General features: G+C 31.7%; 2 protein-coding genes across 6 annotated transcripts in view; one reads left to right on the forward strand and one right to left on the reverse strand.

Annotated features, from left to right (window-relative positions):
• LOC134707849 (coatomer subunit alpha-like) overlaps positions 1-4092 on the reverse strand; it is a 37067-nt gene extending 32975 nt beyond the window's left edge. For both annotated transcript variants that reach the window (XM_063567943.1, XM_063567942.1), the window contains exons 1-3: positions 3938-4092; positions 2907-3020; positions 2506-2579 (exon numbers count right to left, since the gene is read on the reverse strand). In XM_063567943.1, coding sequence (XP_063424013.1) covers positions 2506-2579; positions 2907-3020; positions 3938-3977 — 228 coding nt within the window. In that variant the 5' untranslated portion in view covers positions 3978-4092. The remainder of the gene's footprint in view (positions 1-2505; positions 2580-2906; positions 3021-3937) is intronic.
• Positions 4093-8779: 4687 nt separating this feature from the next.
• Positions 8780-23025, forward strand: part of LOC134707851 (cAMP-regulated phosphoprotein 21-like) — a 74989-nt gene continuing 60743 nt past the window's right edge. For 3 of the 4 annotated variants that reach the window (XM_063567944.1, XM_063567946.1, XM_063567949.1), the window contains exon 1: positions 8780-8914. The gene's annotated coding sequence lies outside the window, so the exon portion shown is untranslated. The remainder of the gene's footprint in view (positions 8915-23025) is intronic. The other variant, XM_063567945.1, reaches the window with a different exon arrangement.

Raw genomic sequence — 23025 nt, forward strand, 5'->3', positions numbered from 1 at the left:
CCTACTCAGTGAGCAATATCCGGTTCATTAATAGTTCAAAATTATATAATTAATATCAACTGGCTTAAAACAAAATGATGTTTTAACGGTAATTTGTCCAATCTAAATCAAACCCTAGAGTTAATTTATCGGACCAACAAGTGAACTCTGTTACTTTCAATTTATTTTGAAATGTAAAATATTATGTTTCACTACCTCGGTAGATTACCGACTTGGAATATATTTGAATTTAAAAAAGAAACTGTAGAGTGACAAAATAGTTTTGTATGCAATGTGGCAGCCCTATATTCATAAATACTGAGATAATTCCCCGCCCAGACACAACACAATAATCACAACCTTATTTAATTATATGAAGAAATAAAATCATGTGTTTTTTATCTGTTATGATCTGTTATTGATCTTTTATTATTTAAAATAAAATTGGATTGGCGCAATCCGTATTTTACTGCTCGTTAAAAGTCCTCGGCGAAATATAAAAAGAAGTATTTCAACAATTTATACTATAGAATATTAAAATGAAATTATATCGTACAAGAAGGAAATATGTAAACAAACATGTGGATCGGATTTTTACAATCGACACATTTTCACAGAGGATCTCTACCAACGCCCATTAGGAACTGAACGACATGCATCCTGTTTTCATCTACCATTAATGTATAGTGTTGACTATGGAAGTATAAATAATGTCCAGGTTTATGTCCTCTGTTGACTGAGAAACGTATAAATAAAAGGCTGATGTTCGTTTATTCAGAAAAGGAATAAAATTTAGAATCCGGTTAATCAATTGTAAAAGGACCTTCTAGAGCCTCAATCTTAACGCACACAAATGTCAATCATTACAAAGCAAGTTTAAACCTTCAATGAATTTTCCCACGGTTATCCAGAAAGGTCACCTGAGTTTACTGTTACATGTCAGATACTATTTCCCGCCAAATAAAAATCTCGTGGACAAAATTGATGTCACTATTTTTAGCATTCAATATTGTGAGCGAAGTCAAGTTCAAGGTTAACCACGCACTGTTGATCACTGAGATGCGTGTCGTCTTCCCACGGCAATTAATTGTTTTAAAAATATTTAAAGATCACTGTTCTAAATACAACACAAAAGTTTACATTCATTGTGCGTAAATGAATATTATGCAACGACGAGTTAATGCAGCTATAGAAGTATTCCTGTTGTAGCCGAAATGTATTATATATATCCTAAAGTAATGCTAATCGTGAAGAGAAAATGCCGTAGACTTATTAAGCATAACGAATGGTGAATAGTATTTTTATTTTTTTACTTGCATATACAAGTTTTAAGACACGTAATTTTCTTTAAACTCACTGCTCACATTTTATACCTTCAGCGTTAGTTTCCGTTTATTTTCACGCAAGTATGTCTCTTTTCGTAAGTTATATCAATTACCGATAAATAAAAAATTACCGATAAATAAAAAACGAGGTCATAATCAAGTATAGATTTTTTTTTATAAAACTTTAATGCAATTGAAAGCTTTAACAACAACGTTTTGGATTTCAAAACTTTTATTTTGTAATCGTAAAATGGAAATGGCGTAGAATTATTAGCATACCATATAGTGAATAATATTTTCTTTTTTACTTGTAGTATAAAAAACTTTGAGACGTGTAATTTTTCTTTAAACTGCCCTCATTTATTCAGCGTTAGTCTCCGTTTATTGTTGCACAATTATATCTCTTTTAGTAAATTAAATATTTATTTACTGATAAAAAAACGGAGTGTCAAAATCAAATATAGTTGTTTAAAAACTTGATTAAAATGTACAGTGTAATTGAAAGAATTAACAACAACGTTTTGCTTTTTATTTTAATGTTTCATTTGTTTCAAGCAATCAGATATAGCTTGATAATCAATAGACAGGAAATACAATTGTTTAATTACATTAGAAATCTCACATACCTTGACTGTCGCGTGCCGGCATAGATCAGACGGATTAGGGCAATTAATTACCTGGTGTCACACCGCGTCACACCAGACTGGGAGAGATGTCGCTATTACAATAAACAAAAGGTAGCGGATTTACGCGGAAGTCGGAGGGAATACTCCCAAATTTCTCCGAGAATTTTGGGAGGGATGTCGGAGTTTCCTGGTGTTACACCAGGAAAAATATCGGAGTATGGAGTTTGGGATTACAAACTCCTTGGGCGTACTGTAATCATAAAATTCCCCTTCTGTAGTAAAGTAATTATTGCCAAAGGTTTATTCAATATCTGAAATATGTGACACGTATAAAATTTATAGAAAATTTTCAATATAGTCTACGGACAAATATACAAATAGTTGTCTCATTGGCAATCATACCACATGCCCTTATTTTCAAAATAAGTTTTACTTTACTTTCTCTTTCTCAACTTATAAAAAAATATTCTACAAACCCTTCAAAACTAGTAACAGTTACCATGGAAACATTCCCTTTCTTTTTCCAAAGACTATTATTTTTTCTTGAAACATTATTATTTGTTTACATTACATACCTTAATTTTATAATCATCCCCACCAGATACAAACAATGGCTGCTGGCTATGAAAACAGATTCCTCTTACTGGACCTGCAAATACATGTGACATGGTACACTCAAATTATACAACTTCAACATCAAAGATCGGTACATTGATTTAAGTTACTTCCATTTGTTAAATTTTTTCAGTTATAAAAAGAAGCTATCAATATGTCTAAAACATGAAAAATATTAGTTTCTTCATTGAATTTAAGTTTTATTGATAAATACTTGTATCTACCCACTTTTACCAAAATGCACATATACCACTTCAGGTGTTGGTTCACCTTTCATAAAATGAAAGTACAGTTGTAAGACTGGTGGAAAAAATATAATCATGTAATACTACATTGTACTATAAAAGATATATTGTATTACCATCATGTTCATCAAACTTGTCTATCAATGTACACATTCTGTAGTCCCATAACTGAATGACACCATTGAATAAACTTGTCAGCACCCATGGTCTCTTAGGATGAAAGGTAAGACCTGAAATAATAAGCATACAGTTTAGACTAAGTGTAATATCTACAGCCTTAAGCATCCATATGTACATTGTAGGAAAAGGTAACAAAAAAAACATTCAGCAAAATACCAAAGATACATGTACATAAATATACAAATAGACAACTACTACTAGCAGTTAATGGCATGCCAGCACCAGATTACAATTAAACTGATTGAAAGAATACAATGTATGTCTAGATCTTCATCAGATGAAAATCAAGCACAATTTCTCCCATTTAGGGTTTAGAATCAAACCATCACAAAATCCATGAGAAGAACACAACCTGTGTCATGTCAAGAACTGGTTTTAGAATAAATGTGTTTATTTCTGATGCAAATACCCTATGAGTGAATCAATATTTACAATATCAAAATATTAAAAAATTAAATGCAGGTCATAATTTAAAGATGGCATAAGCATAAAGCATAAAAGAGTTATATGTATAACCGACTTTAAATAAATCTTTTATGCTTTTTCTTATGCCATCTTTAAATTATGACCTGCATTTAAGTATTGATGAGACGACATATTCATTACATATATTGATATTTTTATAGCACAGAAATAAACTACATTAGCGATTTTAAATTTTACAAAAGTGGATAATTTATAAATGTAAGATTTATAGTGATTATCCTGTCATCACGACAAAGATTGAAGACAAAGCACTGTCACTACAGCACTATAGTCTATGTGATCATATTTTGATTAATAAAGAGGTCAGTTTTTTTAAATAGTCCACGTATTCATTTTGCAGACAATGTGTAATCATCAGATGTCGATGAAACATTGTAAGATAGAAAAAAAATGACTGTGCCTGTGGGTTTGTCTCATTTAGAGCGTCTACACCTTGAGACTGAAATAAAGCCTTTTGGACAAAAAAAATGCTATTATTCACCTTTCACTCTTGCAGATTTGGTTTCAAATTTCGTCAACATAATGCCATGAGATGAATCTATTACTCTTAAATAACTATAATTTGTGTACAACCGGCAGAATTTACACTATGGCAGTTCCACGTAAAACCGGAAGTTACTGTTTTGACTGGTTCCCTGACCGAGTTAATTGACGGTAAGGGAGCAATCATTTCACCTCAGGCTCTTAAGAGGCTCTTGGTGGGGAATCTTTTATAACTTGATAAGCATATTGCATGGGTTAGCGATGAACGAACAACAGTCAGTAATTTCACCCCAAAATAATTTTATACAGCAAAAGAAGAAGTATCATAATAAATATATATAAAAAAAGTTAAATGTTCTACCATTTCACAGAATATGTGAAATTTTAATCCATATTGATGGGTTCAAGTTATTCAAAAGTTTTGTATATTTTATCAGAGACATATATACACATGTGTATATATGTCTCTGATTTTATGCAGTTTTTGTTCTTAATGAGTGTAAATATGTTCAATGTTTTAAACAACTCAATCATTCAAATCATGTTAATTAAGTATTCTGTTTGTCTTGGGACTATTATACAAGTATAATATATATATATAGTCCCAGGTTTGCCCCACTTGTCACGGTATTTGTATTTTTGAAACACGACTACTTTCTTTCATAAAAAAAACTATAAAAAAACAGGCACTGAAAACAATCAAACAGATTTAAATATAATTGTTTTTTCTAAGGTATTTGATAAAGTCCCACATTTAAGACTTCTCTATACTCATGGCATCTTTTGACAAACACTTTATTGGATAAAGGCATTTCTTTCGAACCGTACATACATGATGCCAGAGACATATAATACATTATATTACGGATTACAAAAATGTCGAGGTTTGTGATTGGATAACAACACAGAGATGTCAGAATATATTCAGGAAACTGCCGGGGTATATACGACGTTTTTATCCCCAATTGGGACCTCATAAACGTCATCAAAAACATTTTTTTAACCCTGTATGCGTACATTGCCTATGTAAATTTTAAAATTGTTTGTATGCACATTGAACGACAAATTTATGTGACGTATATAATTTTTCTGACGTCGGACACTAGTAGATCCATGTGTTCGTGGATAGGTTTTTGTGTCCTGTTAAATTGTTCCTTTTAAAAGTTTTGGATTCTCATAAATTCTATGTATAACTTTTGGACTAGTTTGATTTCTGTAATTTATTCTTACATACTTTTGATTTTTTAACCCTGTCTGCGCTCATTGCCTATGTAAAATTTAAAATTGTTTATAATCCAGGTACTTTTGATAACTATTGTATGCACATTGAACGACAAATTTATGTGACGTATATAATTTTTCTGACGTCAGACACTCAAATCAATCCATGTGTTCGTAAATAGTAGATGTTGTTGTGTCCTGTTAAATTGTTATACGATGATGACTGATGTTCCCATATTTTGACTATTTTATTGAGTGTGACTGTTTATTTAACGCATCATGTAAATGTAACGGAATTTGATGAGACTGTTATTAAAGTGAGAGGGTTAGCGCTATAGAACCAGGTTTAATCCACCATTTTCTACATTTGAAAATGCCTGTACCAAGTCAGGAATATGACAGTTCTTGTCCATTCGTTTTTGATGCGTTTTGTTTTTTGATTTTGCCATGTGATTATGGACTTTCCAAATTGATTTTCCTCTGAGTTCAGTATTTTTGTGATTTTACTTTTTACTATGTGACCAGAGACATATCAGGTTGGGTTTTTCAATATACATGTGTTGTCAACCAATACCTGCACTGGAAAATAAAATTTAGTCAGGGGTTATCCGTAATATATGTGTAATTCAGGTCTCAGACAGGGTATATACTGTGACATTCCCGGCTTAGGGCCTATATCCCCTTCGCCTTCGGCTCAGGGGATATAAACTCTAAGCCGGGAATGTCACAGTATATACCCTGTCTGAGACCTGAATAACATATAATATTATATGTCTCTGATGATGCCAAATATGGAAAGTCATAACCCACTGTCACTGTCACTTATGATGTTCCGCAAGGTATTGTATTGGGCACTCATTTGTTTCTGGTTTACATTAACGACCTTTCAGACTACTTGACCCACAGTAAGCTCAGGCGATTTGCAGAGTGATATCATCATCAAGTGACCGTGATTAACTCCAAGCAGTTCTTGACGCGACAGCTTATATACGAGACATATAAAATATTGTTGGGAGATTATTGATTGATTGGTGAATTTCCATCCAGATGAATGTACTGTGCTATGTCATAAAAGAGCAACATATACAGCACAGCTAAATTTTAAATGGTAATACACTTGAATCAGTACCTCAATGTCCCATTACAGTCAAACTTCAAATGGGACAAACATATACTAGTAAATGACATTACATTCAAATGGGTCAAAGGTAAAAGCTCATTGGGTTTTCTAAAACGAAATATAAAAGCATCAAACCCACTCATAAGATCCCAGGCATACTAAGCAATCCTCCAACCCATACATGAATATTCGTTTTCTGTTTGTGACCCCACATAACCGAATCGGTATCCAAAATTGAGATGGTCAAACGACGAGCTGCTTGGTCTAAAGTAAATCCACAAACGAGTACTGTTACAAACATGCCGCAGTCACAACATTGAATTTACCATCCCTAGAAGAACGCAGGCTACGCACAAGAGTGGTAATGATGTATAAGATATCACACCTGACTATTAGTGTCATATGCGTAGTATAATAAAATGAGATCTCCTTAAAACACAAACTTCGTTGATTAAAGTTATAAAAAAAGAGCGGTCCAAGAATAGAACCCTGTGGCATGTCTTTCCGAATGTCATCCGAACTACTGAGTGTCCGGCTTAGTATATGTTACGGCCAACTTCATATTTGATTTCTATTTGATAAATATGGATTTGAAAGGGACACTGTCAGATTCATATGAAAGACCATAAAAGAACAATTTGCCAAGTAAAATTTCGCCAGGTAAGCAACCAAAGCTTTGGAGAGAGTCCATTTAAACTAAGGATAATGTAATGAATGTTACAAAGGCCTCATTCAAATCACCCAAAAGTGTTGATTGCAGCTATTGACTCGTCTTAACGCACACAAATATGCCCTCTCAAAAAAAAAAAATTGTGTAAAAAAATGTGATCACCAGCCGTTCACGATCATTTCCTCGATAATCTGAATAACATCCGAGTTGTTTTTCACCCTCCTCTCTTCGGATTGTTCCTAGACCTCCCAGGAACATTATAGATCATTATATATTGCTAGAAATGCTGTTCCCGGTGCAAACCAATCCCTATAACTGTTTAACAAGAAATAATAGGACATCATCAGTGCACTTTTTGAAAAATGATATAGAGGATGAGTTCCATTTCATCCTCAAATCTCAATTTTAGTCAAGGTTTTAGAACATTTTATATCAAGCCATTATATTGGGGAAAAAACATCGATGGTCGATGTACAAATTTAATATACTAGCTAATGAGTACAAACAATGTAAAAGAGATGTGTAATTTAGGTAAAATATTTTGATCTTTTAAGCTTAGAACCGAAATGTTAAAAAATGTGTATATGTATTACTATAACACCTTCTGCTATTCTGTCACATAATTTGTGTTTATGTATGCACCGGTTTGTATTATTGTTGAAATTCAAATGTTTAGTTATGTTTATATTGACAAGACTCCAATAGAAAACTTGCATCTTGGGTATTGCAAGTTTACCCTTGGCACTAACAAGAGTGCCTCAAATTTTGGTACAAGGAACGAATTGGGAAGACTGCCTATTGAATGTCATATAAAAACCCAAACTATTATGTATTTAGCAAGGCTTTTCACCTCAAATTTGAATCCCTTATTACATGAATCTTTTCAATTAACTAAAACTTTGGATTCTAGTGGCACCTATTCATGGTTCACTTTTGCAAAAGATATTCTTTCTGAATCTAACATTGATATAGATAGACTAAAAACCTGTGATAATTTAAAACAATTAAAAAATATTAAAAGCTATATTAAACCCCAAATAAACTCATACTACAACAACCTGTTGATAAATAAGTTAACATCTATTGATGATAAAAGTAAATTAAATTTTTATAAAGCACTTGAGCCAAATCTATTGATCAAACCTTACCTCTCTAACCCAAACTTTGAATTTAGAAAATTAATTATAAAACTTAGAATCAGTGACCATTCATTATTAATTGAAAAAGGGAGGCATTTTAAAATTCCTCGCGAAGAGAGACTTTGCAAAAAATGTAAAGTACTAGAGGATGAGAAACATTTCCTAATAAATTGTTCTCATAATTCAAATATTAGATTAACATATTTTGATTGCATTAATAGAGAAAGTAATTTATTTGCTAATCTCACTGACAATGACAAAGTTATATATATACTTAACCCATCAACACCAACACAAGTGAATAAACTAGGATCCTTTATAAAAAAAAGTCAATGGAACTGAGGACAGGGGACCCTTTAATATTTACTTGAATTTGTGTATATATATTGAGTTACTTAGTTATTGTCTTTATTTGTTTTTGTTGTTGTTATATGTCACAAACTGTAAAGTTTATATGGCAATAAAACTTTGAATTGAAAAAAAATTGAATTGAATTTATATGATCTTATATACTTTAATTTATTATGAGAAACAGTATACTTTGAAAAAATTAGCAGGAAAAATGGAAGAGCACATTTTTTTTAAAACATCCCTTTTAGGGCCTCTATCATAGGAACCGGGTAATATCTCAAAAGTTGCTTCTTTTATGTAAAGGTACCAGTCGTGCATAAATCATAAAACATAAGACGATGGAAAAAGTATGAGATAACCGAAAGGTAAACAATTTCCTGTGACGTCACTTCTAGAAAAGCTGCCATTTTCTTAATGCAAATGCGAGTTGTTAGAAAATTATAACACAGTTTTAAAGAATTGAGTGAAGAACAGGTATGGTGAAATCAAAAAAAGAATTTGTTAATTATTTTTTCATTAATTAAAATCGAATTGCCATTGATTTAGCTTATGACTAAAGCGTTTGCAGCGAATGCGTATTAAAGGTCCGACACTCTCCACTCCTGCTTCAGTTTTCCAATTACTTATCATTCCAAATGCTGTTACTTGACTGCCTCCTGATTATTTATTTAGAGTAAAATTAAAAAAACGTAATAAAAGTATTTTGACAGGAATGATAATGGCTGGGTTGCGTTCAATATCGTAGCAGATATGTCATGTATGTAGATTTATGAGTATTGAATGTGTATTTGATCTTATTTAGCCTAGCTGCTACATAGATATTGATAGCAGCTTTGTATCCCTACATATATATTGATAGCAGCTACGTAGCCGCTACAATATTGAACATGACCCTGGTAAATTTGATATCAATATTATTCGGTAAATTAAGTCCTTTCAGTGAACGTTTCTCATAGAAAATTTTCCCTCCTCAAAGTAACTAATTATCACAGGCATTTGTTTCCAATATTCAGTACCCTTACCAAACAATGACCACACAAGTTAATTTTCCAATAATTTGACAGTCATAACCCATTTACCAAGAATTTGCAGCTTATTTTTAAGACTTCCTAAACCTACCGTAAATGCCTCAATGTAAATTATATATACAACTGAAACTGAAATTATAGACCTTATTGCTATTTGGAAATTTGTGCTGCTTAACCTGCGAATCAAATCTGCACCTCTTCAGCCACAAATTTTACTGAAAACTTTTTTGAGATGTCCAGTATTTAATGGCAGGGTGTATTTCTACCCTGTGTCATTGCATGTTATCTACAGTCCAATTGTAATGTTCAATGGCATAAATTAACATGATTACCAGCCGTCTATTGAATGTCAAAATTGTATGCAAAGAGAATGGTGTTTGCACACAAGTTTATGACATACATGCAGATACATGTTCAATTCACTAGCATATATAGGTTTCTTGAAATTCACCGTTCAGGCAGATGATTAAAAGATGGGTGATCGGACAGTTATATTTGTTGGTTTGATTATAAGATTGAATACAGCTTTTGGTGTTACTGTATTTCATGTTCATCTACATTTTTGTACATATACCACATAATAGACTGAATAATATATTTTATTATTATTAAAATGCAGCTCCCAAAACTTACTCCCATAATCATGCTAATGTCTAATGGTTTTTATACGACCGCAAATTTTGAAAAAAATTTCGTCGTATATTGCTATCACGTTGGCGTCGTCGTCGTCGTCGTCGTCGTCGTCGTCGTCGTCGTCCGAATACTTTTAGTTTTCGCACTCTAACTTTAGTAAAAGTGAATAGAAATCTATGAAATTTTAACACAAGGTTTATGACCATAAAAGGAAGGCTGGTATTGATTTTGGGAGTTTTGGTCCCAATATTTTAGGAATTAGGGGCCAAAAAGGGCCCAAATAAGCATTTTCTTGGTTTTCGCACTATAACTTTAGTTTAAGTTAATAGAAATCTATGAAATTTTGACACAAGGTTTATGACCACAAAAGAAAGGTTGGGATTGATTTTGGGAGTTTTGGTTTCAACAGTTTAGGAATTAGGGGCCAAAAAAGGGTCCAAATAAGCATTATTCTTGGTTTTCGCACAATAACTTTAGTTAAAGTAAATAGAAATCAATGAAATTTAAACACAATGTTTATGACCACAAAAGGAAGGTTGGTATTGATTTTGGGAGTTTCGGTCCCAACAGTTTAGGAATTAGGGGCCAAAAAGGGACCCAAATAAGCATTTTTCTTGGTTTTCGCACCATAGCGTTAGTATAAGTAAATAGAAATCTATGAAATTTAAACACAAGGTTTATGACTATAAAAGGAAGGTTGGTATTGATTTTGGGAGTTTTGGTCCCAACAGTTAAGGAAAAAGGGGCCCAAAAGGGTCCAAAATTAAACTTTGTTTTGATTTCATCAAAATTGAATAATTGGGGTTCTTTAATATGCCGAATCTAACTGTGTATGTAGATTCTTAATTTTTGGTCCCGTTTTCAAATTGGTCTACATTAAGGTCCAAAGGGTCCAAAATTAAACTTCGTTTGATTTGAACAAAAATTGAAACCTTGGGGTTCTTTGATATGCTGAATCTAAAAATGTACTTAGATTTTTGATTATTGGCCCAGTTTTCAAGTTGGCCCAAATCGAGGTCCAAAATTAAACATTGTTTGATTTCATCAAAAATTGAATAATTGGGGTTCTTTGATATGCCAACTCTAACTGTGTATGTAGATTCTTAATTTTTGGTCCAGTTTTAAAATTGGTCTAAATTAAAGTGCAAAGGGTCCAAAATTAAACTAAGTTTGATTTTAACAAAAATTAAATTCTTGGGCCTCTTTGATATGCTGAATCTAAACATGTACTTAGATTTTTGATTATGGGCCCAGTTTTCAAGTTGGTCCAAATCAGGATCTAAAATTATTATATTAAGTATTGTGCAATAGCAAGTCTTTTCAATTGCACAGTATTGTGCAATGGCAAGAAATATCTAATTTCACAATATTGTGAAATAGCAAATTTTTTTTTAATTAAGAGTTATCTTTCTTTGTCCAGTAAAGTAAGCAAGAAATATCTGCAAGAATTTTTTTTTAATATGAGTTATCTTTCTTTGTCCAGAATCAACTTAAATCTTTGTTATATACAATATACAATGTATATTCACTTTTTACTACCAACTGATAAATTTAAATTATCTTTACCATTCAGTGATAACAAGCAGTTTTTTTACATCTTAATATTTTATGATGTATTTAAATGAGTAGTAATTGTTGCAAACTCCATTAGAATATTTTAATTGAAATTAGTTTTGGAATAAGGGAAAGGGGGATGTGATTAAAAAATTGGGTTCAATTTTTCTCATTTGAAATTTCATAAATAAAAAGAAAATTTCTTCAAACATTTTTTTGAGAGGATTAATATTCAACAGCATAGTGAATTGCTCTAAGAGAAAACAAAAATTTTAAGTTCATTTGAATACATTCATTCTGTGTCAGAAACCTATGCTGTGTCAACTATTTAATCACAATCCAAATTTAGAGCGGAATCCAGCTTGAATGTTGTGTCCATACTTGCCCCAACTGTTCAGGGTTCAACCTCTGCGGTCGTATAAAGCTACGCCCTGCGGAGCATCTGGTTACTTTTAGAAGAAACTGATTATTATTTTTATGCTCATTATTGATGGTTAATATTGACATTTTTTTTACCGTTGTCTGTCTGTCTCTTCACATGTGATACACAATTTAAAAAACCCAAAATGCTTTTATCAATCAAACATGTGAAAATGTATACATGTACATGCCAATGTTTGAAGAGGACCAGTATAGCAAAGTGTCAGGGTTCCAATGCCATAGAAAAATGGAAAATAATTTTGTGAGATATTTGCTACTTATAGAACAAACGAAATGGTCAATTTTGGACCATGAAATATGACCAAGCATTAATTAACAATTCTGAATTAAGTTGGATACAATGTATATTGTTGGAGTCAAACAGTCCTAGTCTTATTTAGTGTCTGTAATGTGCAGTTTATATAAGATGCCATCATGGTGAATGAATAAACAGCCCTCAAAGTAGCTTCTGAAATGAAAGACATGAAAATTTAGTGGCCAACTAAAAATTTCAGTGAGCATACATTTTTTTCTATCTAAACAACCCTTTCTAAATAAATATATTAATTTTTATACGACTGCAAAAAAAATAATTTGCGGTCATATATTGGTAAGACGTTGGCTTCGTCATCGTCCGAAGACACATTGGGTTTTCCCACTATAACTTTAGTTAAAGTTAATAGAAATCTATGAAATTTAAACACAAGGTTTATGACCACAAAAGGAAGGTTATGATTGATTTTGGGAGTTTTGGTCCCAACAGTTAGGAATAAGCAACCAAAAAAAGGGCCAAAATAAGCTGGTATTTTATTGAATCAATGACGTAGACTATGAGAACAAGTTACAAAATTGTTGCCAACCTTGTTTCATCTGTTTACTGATAAAATCAAGAACTAGGCTGGACCATGTGCTTTCAATAAACACAATCTTCAAATGCTAATGGGTTTCAAAGTTGTGACTGAGAGCATAATACGAGAATAGATGGATCTGTGCTATTTTCAGTCAATGCTTACAAATAATCTACATTGCCTGATGCAATAAAGCACTGATAAGATCAAGCTTATATCTAAAAGGCACTTAAAATAGAGTATAAATTTGTGTTACTCAGACGATTTTTTAAAACCCAACTTTGATCAGGGCAAATTTTTTACGTTTCTTGCCGCCAGATCTTTATTATTATCATAGCCCAAATATTTTTAATGGCAACCAGATTAGAATTTTTGGTTGCCAATCAACTTATAAAGTGGCAACAATTTCAGTAGACTACATTTAGGGCTGATAAACAGCTATTTTTTTTACAATATTCATTGAAGTAATTAAAATACAGGGAGAGAATTCAATTTTATAAATATATAATAAAGCTTTTCTGATGCAAGACTTGCTGATTTGATTTTTCATTCATAATATATGCGAATTTTGCAAAATCTGATCTGTTAACATATTTTTATTCGACATCAACATTTTTTTAAAGGTCATGTATATATTGTATATTGCTATCACATCATTGTCTTTATCATTTGAAGACATTTCATTTCCAAGTGAATTGATCTCTATAGTCTATTATATTTTAACCAATTTGCAAGAAACTTTGGGAAATTTTCAGCATCTATTGAAGTTGGCTCCCTTTCATTTATTATAAATATTAGATTTTAAGTTTCTGAGTTATGGGGTTTTATTTATTAAAAAAGAGAGGATTTTCCATTTTTTTCGGAAAAGAATTCCAAAATGATTTCAGCAGGTCTCATGAATCTTTTTTGAATAGCTTATATCTATTGACGTAAGCTCCATTTTGATTTTTAAAAATTTTTGATTTTATGTTTCTGAGTTGTGGGGTTTTATTCTTAAATGCACATTATTTGGTTTCTGTTTAAAAATCTGTGAGCAGTTCAACCAATGTTCTTCATACATTGAATTTGTTGTTACATGTACTGCATGACTGATGACAAAATAGAAATCAATGACAAATTGATTATTTAAATTTCAGGATTTATTGCCCTTGATAATTGCAAAATATGTACAGAATATGTCAGGTTAAACAATCCTTAGTAAAATTGCCTTAATTTCATTTGTTGATACAGTTTTTTCCAGTTTTGGCTGCAGTAAGACAGAAACTATAGAAGTTAGTTCAAACATGTATAAAGTAAAATGATCTTTACCATAAGAGTAACTATATACAGTATTTGCATTTAAGGTGAGCAATACAGGCAAGGTTGTGTGTGCTCCTTGTTTTGTTGTGATGGGGCTTTTTCCTTCTATTTCTTTAGGTATAAGTACTATAACTGTTGTACTATGTCAAAATTTATACATTTTATTATAATCCCTCTTTAGAAAAGGGGGTTTGGGGGTATACTGTACATGTTTTACCTCTGTCTGTCAATCCGTCTGTCAGTCCCATGAATATTCACTTCCCATTTTTCTCAGGAACTACAAAACAAGGATTACTAAAATTGGTTTCAGTGTTTATATAAGTCAGCTATACCTTGTAATGTGTTTTTAGATTCATCTCTCAACAACTTCCTGTTTACCGAACACTTGCAGATTTTTACACTTTTAAAATTATCCACTTGCGGCGTGGCTTCACTTGTTTCTTATTGTTTCATTAAACACAATTTTGATTCCAGTGATATCTTGTTTTATACAAGTATCTGTCTACAAAATCATCACTAAGGATATGGGTAGTAGGTGTTCCTTTATGGTAGACTATGGTACATGTAGTACAAAAAATGTGTAAGCCTGTGGACAGAAAAAATAATTGCAACAAAAGCCAATGCAGGTGACATAAATATTAGAACTCTATTCTTTTATGTCAATCTTCCCTAGGCTATCTTGAGATTTTGAGTTAGAACATAATTTTATGCCCCATTGATGGGAATTTTGTTTTTCGGTCTCTGCGTCCCTTTGTTCATCCGATTGTCCTGCGACTGCCTCTGGTTAAAGTTTTTTGGTCAACAGAGTTTTTTGATGAAGTAAAGTCCAATCATCTTGAAACTTAATGATACACATATCCCCTATGATATGATCTTTTTAATTTTAATGTCAAATTAAAGTTACAACCCCAATTTCACGGTCCACTGAAAATGATAGTGCAAGTGGGGCATCCATATACTATGGACACATTCTTGTTTATATTTAGTACAAGTATGTATAAACTATCAATTAAAGATTGTCTGAATGGGGTTTACAAAATTATAGTGATTATGGGTAAAAAGTGCAGAATAAAGGGAAATACATTTAAATACAAAGAATAGAGAAAATTAGGCAAACAAAGGAGTAGATTCAGTAAGACCCCTTTTTGGCCCCAAAATATAGCAGTTTTACAAAACAGTTAAAATGTAAACTTTAAGTTATTTATTGGACAGTAGAATGCTTCTGCTACAGACGTATGGGCCGTTTTTGACAATACAATTACAATGCACATATCATATGTCTGGTACTAGCACTATTAAGTCATGCTTAATTACTGAAATCTTCATAATTCTATCATTTTATTTAAATTTAAGACGGTTTTCGTGTAAAACGAAAGTGGCCGCATTCGTGTTCATCCTTTATATTGAAATGTAAGTTGTATTTGATGATAATACATAACATATATAAAAGGTTGAAGATGAACACGGATGTGGCCATTTTCATTTTTACCAAAAACCCTTCTGAAAAGTGACATTTTTCTACATATTTGGTAGATTTGTCATATATTTTGAACTGGAATCGGATCGTTTTTAATGACTTAATCTGTTAAAATCTTTCACATAAACTAATTAATTCAAATAAAATAGACACTTAAGGAGGCTCGAGGGTATAAAAATTTCAGAAAAAAAAATAAACATTTGTTTTTCATTACAAATTTTATTTGATACCTTTTGTAGTTGTTACTTTATCATATGGTACAAAAATCATTCAAAACAATCAATTCGTGTTGGCCCCTGATGACTTTTAAAATGTATTCACCATTGAAAAAGTTCCAAATTATCTCCCTTTGATAGAAAAATGCCATTTTTTTGCTTTTAAATTGAAATATCTTTTTCAACTCATCGGTGACCTATATTTTTTAATATAATTTCCATATAAGCTGTACTTAAACTAAAGTATTGTAAAATTTGAGCGATTTCTGTAGTAAATTTCTTTTTTTATTTCGATATTAACTTTATTTCTCCTATTACTTCAACAGAAAAAACCCACTTTTACAAAAATGTATGTTTCTTTCGAAGGTAGATTGTGAGCGCAAATGAACGGTGACCCCACTTTTTTTATTTTATTTTTCTATTTACTATAAGATAAAGTTAATTTATAGATAAATATAGAGAAATCCTATATAAATGATATAGACCCGCGAAACCCCCTTAAGTGTTTAAAAAGTGGTCAAAATCTTTTGTAAGATCAACCTTACATTTTGTAAATTTGAGGCCAAAATCGGTCCTTATCGGACCTACTCCTTTATGAAAAAGTAGAGAATAATGTCTAACATGTTGAAACCTAAAGAATAGAGAAAAATTACTTTAACATTAACATGATTAAAGAATGTGCAGAACTGAAGGTCAGCTATACCATGTATACCAGACCCTCATTAAAGATTCACTGCTTGTTGACACTTTACTTTGTGAAATGAAAGTAGCAGGTGATCCTGATGTTGCAACCTGTTAGTGTAAGTTAGAAAAAAATCATATTACATTATTTATTGAACATTAAAATATGTTACATGTTGTAACAGTTATATGATTATGGTAGCATACTTTATATATGGTCGGTTTTTCAATTTGCAAAAGACTTATTTATTGCAAATTTATGCCATGCTGGCAGCTGATTTTAGTCAGGTTGTCATGGTAACATGTCAACAGCTTCCTTACTGATTTAATCTTGGAAAAGTTGTTAAGTGTTAACTATGTCTAAACATGAACTTGCAAGTTAGCTTGACTTTTTTTGTAAGAATCAATAAAAGCAAATGTTTTGCAGAAAATATTTAATGTTTATTTGTTGTGGTGATTCGATTCGATTAGGTCTCCTTTTTACAAGGTTAAATTGGTTTTCATTGTGTTAAGAATGGTTTGATAAAAGGCTTGTTAGTGACATGTAATAAGAGTATCTTTTATAAAAACTAGGTTATTAATTTAAATATAGAATAGTCCATTTGCAGCTGAAATTACAAACTGTTTGTTAAAGCTTTCAAGGTGGACTTTCATTTAAACATATATGTTACATTGTGCATATTGTAAATGATCACTTTTCCTTGAATTTGATAAATCTGAACAATTGTTGTAAAAAAAGATTGATTTTCTATTTATGTTAAAACCCAGTTTTGCATTTTGTATACTGATAGGATTCAGTGGGGGTTCCGGGGGTTGGACCTTTGTCCTTGTTTGGGACACCCCCCCCCCCCTTCAAAATAGCTGGATCCGCCCCTGGGATAAGTATACAAAATGTGCATGTATATATTGTGAAAATGCAAGTGAGTGGTAAATGCTTTGAATCTTAGTACTTAATAGTATGAGTCAAACCTACTGTTGTATGTCAGACTTCAAAATCTTACTGATTGTCCTCTCTTCATAAATTTAAAGGGCACCAAGTTTAACAGGAACAATATTTGAAAGGTGAGCATTCTGAGGCCTTCAATATGTTGCTATCTCAGTAGCATGGGTTCGAATCCCGGTGAGGGAAGAACAAAAAAAATGTGAAAGCAAATTTACAGATCTAACATTGTTGGGTTGATGTTTAGACGAGTTGATAATGGTTTTGCTGATTGTTGAAGGCTGTAGTCATTGGTAATTCATAGTTGCTAAATTATTATTTGGTTTCTGGTGGAAGGTTGTCTCATTAGAAGGTAAATCATACCACATCTTATTTTTACTAGACAAAAAACTAGTTAAGGATGTGTTAGGTAAAAAATAAGAAATTAAGAAATTAAAATTGATACATGTATAACATTTGACACAAATTCCAAAACCTCACCTAAGTACATACCTCACTTAAGTATTGTATTATGGAAAATTTTACAAAAATTTAAACTGTTCGTGAATTGAAAAAAAAATATAACAATTTTCTACATGTACCCTAATTATAATGTTACAGTATTTTCATTATTCAGTCAGTACCTTTACACTATTTAAAATATTGATTTATTTTCAACTTGTTAATTTTATTATAAGCACAAATATTATTTGACAGAATTATTAAAGACAGCATCCTACACATTTAACAGAAGAGTAATATAATTTCTCTTTCTCACTGAGTCCATCCTGTATTGATAGGATTGCCACCCTCGGCACACAGCAGAATTTTAACCTGTGAAAATAACATTTGTTACTCCTCTGACCTTTACTTAAATCTTCTTACAAAAACCCTTGGGAGAATTTAAATGGGTTATAATTCTGGGTCTTTCTCATTTTAGTCACAAGAATCGAGGATAATGAATTTGATCTCAAGAAACGGAGTCTCTTTAAATTAATGTAAGATGTATGACTGACATTATCAAGGTTCTAACGGAAATCTTACTCTTAGAAAGTTCACAACACAAGACATATTGTACTGAAAACATTTCCAAGAAAGGGATCAGTACCAATTAATTGATTTATATATTTTTTTCTTTGAAATTTTTTATCCATTGTCTGTTTGTCTTTGAGTTGAGATAGAAAACTTGTGTTACATGTATGTCCCGTTTCTGTTTATTCCTATATAACAATTCTTTCTTTATTAAACAGCTAGATTTATATATGCCTCCAGCATATGTATATGTTTGGTAACAATAAATTTGTGGTTATTTTTAAAACTTATTTTTACCTTAAAACAATGCATAAGTCAATGATTGGGAGTCCATTTACATATTTACACTTTAATTTAATCAAAATCATGACAGAGATATGATCACTATTTATTAATTCAGTATTAATGTGCAAAATTTGTATTCATTCAATGCAAAACTACTGTACTGAAATAGAAGGTACTATATTTATACATTTTGTATTAAGGGCAAACTGCTTTTGACACTGACACTTTGTCTGTAGACAGATTTTGGCATCAGGGGTATGTACCTATCTCTTGTTATTATTCATTTTTAAGCAGAATGCACCATCAAAGAAATTAAAATGAATGTTGTCATCTTTCACAAGTTTGTTGGTAAAGGGGTCTTCATACATGTAGTTTGTCTAGTGCTCTCCGACATATATAGATGGTTTTCTGACATGAATTAAATTCATGTCCACACAAAATATGTATGTATCATTTGAAAATTACCTAAATCATGACCATGGAAGCATGAAATGTAGGTCATTACACAATAGTTTGGATCAGAAATGGTTTAACATTTTTCATTTACAAGTATGTCACTTCATATTTAGGGAAATGGTTTCAGATGATAACTAAAAGATCTTATAAAATCTATTTAAGGAATTAATGACTGTAATATTTTTCCTGTCTAATAAAAGTAATTACATACAAAATGTGGTGCACACTGAATAATCCTCGTAGCCAGATAATGAAAGTGTGCACCACATTTTTATGCCCCATTTATGGGCATTATGTTTTCTGGTCTGTACGTCTGTCTTCCTGTGCTTTCGTCTGTTCGTCCGTTGGTCCCAGGTTAAATTTTTTGGTCGAGGTAGATTTTGATGAAGTTGAAATCCAATCAGCTTGAAACTTAGTACACGTGTTCCCTATGATTTGATCTTTCTAATTTTAATGCCAAAATTAATTTAGAGATTTTCCCCTATTTTCACGGTCCATTAAACAGATTCTTTTAATTTAATTCTTAATTTCATTTTAAACTGGAGAAAATCATGAAAAACGTTGATGACGTTAGGGTCACATGACAAAATTAGGTCTATGAGCTGATAAACAAAACGATATCAGCCAATCAGAAGACGTGTTACATCCTAAATTAAATTATATAGATATTAAAACAGTTTCATTATTGTTAAATCCAGATTAAGTTAGATTTTGAGAGTTACCTGTATGGCATTTGACTTTCATAAGTTGGCCCCCTAATACAATGTAAAAAATTGTATATATACTGAGTGCCAATGAAAACGCAACACTTTTGTTTTTCCAAAAATCTTATAATTTTTATTTTATTTATATTAGAACTTTGTATAGTTGGTTTTAAATGACTTTTAAGACAATTGACGACAACTTTACGGTTGAGTGATTTTTGGAACAAATGCGAAGTAAGGATTATTTTGAATGGACATAAACCGAGTTCACCGCTTTTCAACATACGCACCATTTTCACGATTTTGTCATTTAAAGCTTGGCTAATGTCATGAATTATCCAGCCCTTATTTTTAGGAAACTGCAATAAACATCTGAGTAAATGCCAGGACTTTCTGACTCTGACAACCAGCGACATGCAGTTTTGGGCATGATCCAATGAAGCCTTTCACTACATACAATTACGAGAAGACTGAAGTTGTAGCCTCTACAATTACCCAAATCATTCACAAATTCAACCAAAATGGATCATTTAATGATAAGCCACATCCCTGGGTACAAAAAGCAAGAAACGCTCAGCCAGACCGATACATTTGGTCTTAAACATATTCGATTTTGACTCTGATTGCTGTACAAAGGTCACCAGAGTTCAATGGTTGTCACAGTTGAGCATCATTTGCACAGAAATTGTTAAAGAGCACCAAAGTCTGCCCTTAGTGACATCTAAACAGCCGTCAGGTGTAAATATCGAATGTTGTAGACGAATAATCATTCATTATGTACCAAAAACCGTCAGTGGTGGTTACATATATACATTTGGCACCCATCTTGGCCAAAATTCATGTGTTCCACCCGATATTGGTCCGATCGAGCAAATTTTGCATCGGATTGGACATGGTTTAGACGATAAAAACCACCACCAACATCATAAAGTCAGCTTCAGTGATATTTTAACTACTGTACCACTTTACAGAATCAGGTGATGTTGATTCTGAAAGACATTAACTGATCAAGAGTAACTTTTTAATCCACAAGCCTGGAGTCTATTTCACAAAAAAAATAATGACTAAGATTGATCATAAGTATACTGCATTGTTCATAACTTACGAAGAATCTTAGTCGTTATTCCTTTGGTGAAACAGACTCCTGAACTGCTTAAGCTTAATTTTACCAAATTTTAGTTGGATTCTGCTGGCTAGTAGAGAAGCAATTTTACAAGCCTGATAGCAATTTTATGATCTTGGGCATGTGTGGAGACTGCAGTGTTGCCCGTATACATTCCCTTTGAAACAAATTTAGATTTGTTAACCTTTTCTTTTCTTTGATAAAAGTTAATTTTCCACTTTACAAAATCTTGTTGATTTCAACAGTATATATGGTTCATTGACCATAATATAAAGAATCAATTTAACGGAATTACATATTTTTGTTTATTAGTAATACTGATGGTGGCAGAACTAGTATTAATACTAAAGATAATGAGATTATCTAATTAGTAAATTAGTTTACATGTATGTGCAAGTGTCTTGTCACAAATGTTGTCATTCCTCTTGAATATTACCTAATTGCAAAGGGGTTTGTTGTTTGTGTTTTAAAATTTGTAACATAAACAAAACATTCATATTCATGTCGGACGTTTATTGTGTGGGTGTTGTCTTGTATATTGTTTTAATTTATGATTTTCAATTTTATATAAGTAATTATATATCATAAAACGTATTTACTTTAAAGGAGTGATTAAGTAGAGTGCATTCCTATGAAAAATCATCAGATATCATGTATTTTTGGTTACACTTAATCATTTATTTGATATTGGCTGTAGGGCAAATTTAAAACAAAAACAAATTAAGTGACGTTAAAGTAGGGAAATATCAGAGTTAAAATTCATAATTGGAATAGAGAAGAAAAAGTCTGGAATATCAAAAACAATGTTTTCTTAAAAGATGATTTATGGATTGATTCAGACCCTCATCCTTGAAAATCTGAAATTTGTTTAACCCAATATAAACCCCATCTTTAGAATTCTCTATCCTTTAAAAGATTTAATGGGAATTTAACTTAGCCCCGTCGAAATGGAAATTAAAAACAAGTACTTTTCTGGTGAGAATGTAACCATAGTGATATTTTCATTAAACCTGTAAACATGGTCTAATTGAAGTTGACTGACGTATTAGATGTAGTGACGTAAATGTAGTACTGCTAACTGATCAAGAAATATCCTATAATCAATTCTGAGAAGTCTAAACATTGTATAATACTTCCACATCTAAGATAATTGATTCCTTAAAGTCATTGATTCATGTGTCTTTTTCTGAAGGAGACTGTACTGTAAGTCTTACTCATTGTCATTTTCTTACTACCAAATCTCTCAATATTTAATATGCTTGTCTTTATTTACATGATCATCATGCAATTTTACCAAATATATATGCTTTTGTATCATATTTGTAATATTTTAAATAACAACCTGATTCTCTGGTTTATTCTCATTATGACTTTATGTTAGATGATCCTGATCATCCTCAATCTTATGACTTTATGGCACAACTGTGACCATTGCTGCCAGTTACGCCCTAAGTGGATCTTCCTCAATGTTATTTCCTCCATGTATGAAATTGAGGATTATAGTCACATTTACATGATCTTAAAAACCTTGTTTGAATTTTTTGGGCAATATTATACATGGGATGCAGGAATTTTTTTTAAAGTTTAATTTTGTTTTTGCTGTTACAAATGAGGTTTTGATATTCTGGTAAGTCAAAACGTCTTGTTTTTGCAATAAAGTCCAAAACGATATCTAATTTCAGTTGATATTCTTTTGTGCTTTCTTGTTCTAATCTTGCTAGTAGGGTACCTGTATTTATTTTATGGATTCCTATGTCTTTGTAATTTGGTGGTACATTATTTCTCTGTAATATTCATAGTTGGAGCACTCTGTGAGGTAATGTTGTGGTGTTTCCCTAGTTCCACCGCTGCAGCACAATTCGGTGCTGTTTGCCCAGTGCGTTGTTTGTAGTAATTAAAGGTGGTATATCC

Source organism: Mytilus trossulus, chromosome 2 (genome assembly GCF_036588685.1).
Source record: "Mytilus trossulus isolate FHL-02 chromosome 2, PNRI_Mtr1.1.1.hap1, whole genome shotgun sequence".
Classification (NCBI taxonomy): Eukaryota; Metazoa; Mollusca; class Bivalvia; order Mytilida; family Mytilidae; genus Mytilus; species Mytilus trossulus.